The following is a 5000-nucleotide window of genomic DNA, read 5'->3' on the forward strand; positions in this document are numbered from 1 at the left end:
ATCATAAAGTCTGTCGCTTCTAAAACTCGATCCTTTCAAGATACAGGTTTCAAACATCTATAACTGAAATCGCTTAATTGTCTAGTTTTCAATGATACCACATTCAAGGTTGTGCCATACACGAAACCGTGTTAAATATTTTTTTTAAGGAGACAGCTATATTTAACATACGTGCTTTGCAAATTCACTTGAATCCGATAACACGGGTTCAAAAATTTTTATCGGACGCTTGATTCAAGTTTTCCTTTCATGTTTGGTATTGTTGTAGAACTCTATCTGTCTACTTTATCACCATATAAGAATTAAGTCATCACATTGTAATCCCGCAAAGGAAACCGAGAATGCGTTTATTAAAGTCAGAGAGATCGTACTTATCGACTATAGTCTTCCATTTGCCATTCTGTGCAAAATCCTGTCGGTTACATAACTCGTTCCTTCCGAGATACAGATTTCAAAACATAAGTCATTGAAATCGCTTAACTCTGTAGTCAACAAGTCACGTTCGTCCAGAAAATGTATATACGCGTTTGTCTCAACAACCTCCGTCATTTTTGTTTGATGGTAAATCGCGAACGACGCGAATCATTACGTGGGAATTCGCTCAACTGTCAACATTGGTAAAAATGGGGACATGTGATTGGCTATCAGTTAACCCTCGTGGGAACACCAGATCTCGCAGGAGATCTTAAAATAACTTAAGAGGGATTATGATGGGAATAGGGCCAGTATGAGGGATTACTTCTCTTACCTTCATAATCTCTTGCCTTGGTATTTTGTTATAACCGTTGACAACCGAGGAACTGATAATGTCTCAGTTCGCGTCAAATCTGGAAAAACACACACAGGAAGGAAGCGACCCACAATGGCAATAAGGTTAGGCTTTGTAATTGAGAATTTTTCCGTAAATTTATCTTCTCATGTCTTTTATCGGGATTCCCATACAAATTCTTATATTTTTGTTGGGTTTCCCTCACACTGAGCTTGGGGCGCCTGTGCTTGGAGCAAATGGACAATTAAGAATTGGTTGAGAGACTTGGCTACGATGTTGAGTGTTCAGACAACGAAAACAATCCCATATTTCATTAGATCTTATTCATTATGATGCAAGTACCCAATCTCTTATAGCAAACCTCTCGTCCTTAGTAATTGTCTTGTATCTTATTTCCAGAGACATGTCACTGTGAATCGATCCTTACGACAAGCTGGCGAAGATACGAACCATACGCGAATGTCAGAGACGACGGACAACCGGGAGAAATAATTCCGTGGGTACTTAAAGAGATGGTCGATGAATGCTGTGGCTCGTGCTCTGAATTTCAGACAACAGTTGTTAATTTCAAACGAGATGGTAGTAACGAAGAGTCCGCAAAAAAACTCGAGCCATTTTCTTCTCAAGTCTTTGGACACATCGTCTGATTTTACCTTTCCCATTTACGGAAGCAGTCTCCAGGACAGCTACAAGGGTGGATTTGGATACGTTCCTGTGATAGAATCATCGGGAGTCGCATTTATTGTTTACCCGGAAGTTTCCACACAACAGAACACAATGTTCAATTCGATAATTCGTTGCTTGCCTGTGCTATTGTTGCCCATGGTTACGGCTTATGCAGCGGGCGTGATTATATGGATTTTGGTGAGTCACGTGTGATTATTTCCTTTGGTGAATTTCGACTTTTTGAATTTCCTTTGTATCTTGAAAAAGAAAGACGTTTTAAAACATGAAACCTGCCTTTTGTCAGAAATAAAACAAAAACTATGTGGAACAAGAAGATACTAGTATCAGGTTTTACAAACAACTTTTTGAGCGAGAAAGGCTTAATAAGCGACTTGAAGTTTCTTGTCAATTATTCATGAAATCCGTGCTGAGCTTAAGGTTCAAGTGAATTACATTTTTAGCTATCTTTGCAAAAATCTTGGTACTTTTAAATCAGATAATCTATATTATATTTTGCTTTAAAAGATTCAAAATTCAACCAAACATTTATGGGCTCATTGGATACTTGTCATCGATTAATTTAATGTACGTGTTTTCGGTTGCTAATTATCCGCTAATAACTGAATGAAAAGTCCTTAAAATCAGGGAGCTGACGTAGATGAAGAAATTCGTTTAACTTTAGAAAAGTTCATTTGTGTATAGCTGGACGACTTCAGATAGAGCGGTTGTCAATTGAGTGTCGAAAGTAATTAGCGAATTGCTTTGGTTTAGCATTACTTCACTCAGTGATTGGTTCAAAGTTCTTGCGCCATTTTTTCAACCAATCGGAAGTGCACATTTTCTCGCGCTTTCTGTCGGCTACGTGCAATTACTTCGAGTTTTGATTGGTTTACTGGATTGTCTCCGTCCTTTTTGATTGACCAAAGTAATTACTTTGGTTTTGCTTTTACGACACTCGATTGAAATTCGCTCATGTCCAGAAATACCCCCTAATTAGATGCTCGCGGATTTCAATAAGCGTCACGAAGTGTGACCCTTGCTCTTCTTCCTCACTTTAACATCACTTGTGTCTTGGAATACAGACAATTAACGTCACAAAGCGTCTCCCAAATGCTGCTCTTTATGTAAAGATTAACTGCTGCATTTACTCAAGGCTAAAAATAACGCTAACCTTTACCCTTACCTCTTTGTTGGAAATAAGTGACAAAGCCTTAGACTAGATGCATCTAATTACTTCCGTGAGCAAATTTCCAAAGTTTTTGGCACGAAATGCAAACAATGACGTCAGCAAACTTTGCCCGATGTTGATCCCCAAAATCGTAGGCCACTTTCAAAAATACCATAATACTCTTTGTTTGCTCTCCTATATTTTGCATAAGCATTGTTTTTATTTTCTCTTGGGACCATTGTAAGTTTCAAGAGAAACTGGAAAGAATGCTAATGCAAACGTTTGGAGGGCAAACAAGGAGTATTGTGGTATTATTGAAAGTGGCCTTTCCAATAGGACATTTGCATGATAACGCCATTTGACTACAAGTACCAGAATCCTTCAGGTTTTGCTTGACTCATGCTAATTAGAGCTATTGTTATTTTAACCCCGCTGGGAATACAAAATTTCAATAAGAAAAGAAAAACAAGCTAAATTCTGGCAGTTGTAGTCAAATGACGCTATCGTGAACATCGCCTATTAGTCTCTTCTAAGATCTTACAGTAAATCTAATGCACGATGCCTTCTTTTTCTTACATTGTCAGGAGAGAACCGGAAACGCGAAAGATTTTCATCCATCCTTCATTCGAGGGACCTGGGATGGGATCTGGTGGTCCTTTGTTTCCATGACAACATTAGGGTATGTGTATAACTTCTCTTCTGCCCAACTCAAGACCATAGGAAGTATTCCCCTCATGCTACTCGTCAAATGAAACAAAAAGTTCACATTTGAATGAATGTTTACGTTGCCGTCTAAACCACAAATATGGTGATTATGCAGAGGACAGCAAAAATACGTGCTAACTGAAAATGCGTGCCGGACGTGCCGCACGTGCATCACGTCCAATGTTATTCTTTTGTGCTGTTTTCATTGCTGTAGCCGTCGTCGTTTCTTAAACTCCCAAAAATCGCCTGGAGACAAAGTATTCTTTTGGTCGTGAGTGTTAAGTCCATTCGTTCTTCTTACGAAATTTATAGTAATCTCGAAGAAATGGAGGTAACCTGAAAATACCATATCGTACGTGAAGAATGCGACCTTGCTTCACACGATTAGGGAATTTAAGCAAAGACGATGGTTACGGCAAGGACAACGCAACAAAGCAAGAATATGATTGGTTGATTGGCACGCACTTCAGTGTATTTCTTTGCCATACTCTACAAAACAACAACGCCGTGAAAAAAAATAAATATTAGGTTTTTGAAGACAACGTGAGCATATAACAATGAACCATTCATTGTCTATTTTCCATTAAAACCGTTCGTACCCATCCAGTTACAGGATAGTTCGCCCGTATTGTACAAGTTGAACAAGAGAGAATACTCGCGAAATACTGGCGATAGCGCTAAGTTATATTTTGGAGTGACGTTTTCGTTGTCTTTGCTTTGCTTAAACTACCTTTTATCGCAGGTATGGGGACCGAGCGCCGTTGTCTTACAAGGGACGCTTGTTTGCTGTCATATGGATTTATTTCGGCCTCGTTATCATCGCAGTCACCATGGCAATGCTGACGACAGCGCTGACGACAGTCACTCTAAAAAGTGCGACGAAGATATATGGAAGCAAGGTGAGTGTCCAGGGAAACCAGAGGTGTGTCCAAGATGAGAGATGGAGGAGTTTGACTGGAAACCTAAATGTCAAATTATGGGGAATGGGAGGGGGAGAGAAATAGATTTTGGAATACTGTACCCAACGACTGCTTGAAAAATCAAATGGAAGCTTAATAGAGTCTCTAAGGTGATCACGTACAGATGAGTCATCCGTAATCATTCGAGTGACAATAATTTTACCTTTTGACTTCCAACAGATTGATATAAATTTTCTCCTCTCAAGCTCAATGCATTTGAAGCAGATTGGTGACGAGAATAAAGAAATTCATCACCTATTTTTTTGTCTACTGAGATATGTCATCAAATTCCCATAACTGACATAACAATTAATGCACGGCAGCCAGTAAGGAGAATTAACATTCAGATCTTGGGAGTGAGAGTTTAACTGATGGTAAACGGAGCTGCGGCTTGATAGAAATAAGGAAATCTTTGCTGACGTCATTGTTAACATTTTGTGCTATTAACATACGAGTTTGCTCAAGCTATTTACAAATTGACTTCAATATTTAAAAGAACTTGATAAAGGTAAATAAACTTGATAAAGTTAAATATCCAGTTTTAAGCCTTTTATCTTTGATAAGGAAGCATTTCTTTCGCCATGAAAAACTGGACAAATTATTGGGTGGCAAAAGCGTTAATGATGCCCTACGTTCTTCAGGATGCAAAATTTCGAATTTTCAAAGCATCATTATGCAATGCGCTTTCAACGTTCAATACTTTATTCTTGGCTGACTAATAGGAAAAACCTTA

General features: G+C 38.7%; 1 protein-coding gene across 1 annotated transcript in view; it reads left to right on the top strand.

Moving 5' to 3' along the window:
- The window catches only part of LOC138050192 (protein sidekick-2-like), a 103584-nt gene that overhangs the window by 76996 nt on the left and 21588 nt on the right, over positions 1-5000 (top strand). The window contains 4 exon segments of the mRNA XM_068896649.1: positions 1169-1368; positions 1370-1633; positions 3188-3282; positions 4051-4207. Of these exon segments, the coding sequence (XP_068752750.1) occupies positions 1169-1368; positions 1370-1633; positions 3188-3282; positions 4051-4207 (716 nt within the window).

Source organism: Montipora capricornis, chromosome 5, assembly GCF_036669925.1.
Source record: "Montipora capricornis isolate CH-2021 chromosome 5, ASM3666992v2, whole genome shotgun sequence".
In the NCBI taxonomy this organism is placed as follows: domain Eukaryota; kingdom Metazoa; phylum Cnidaria; class Anthozoa; order Scleractinia; family Acroporidae; genus Montipora; species Montipora capricornis.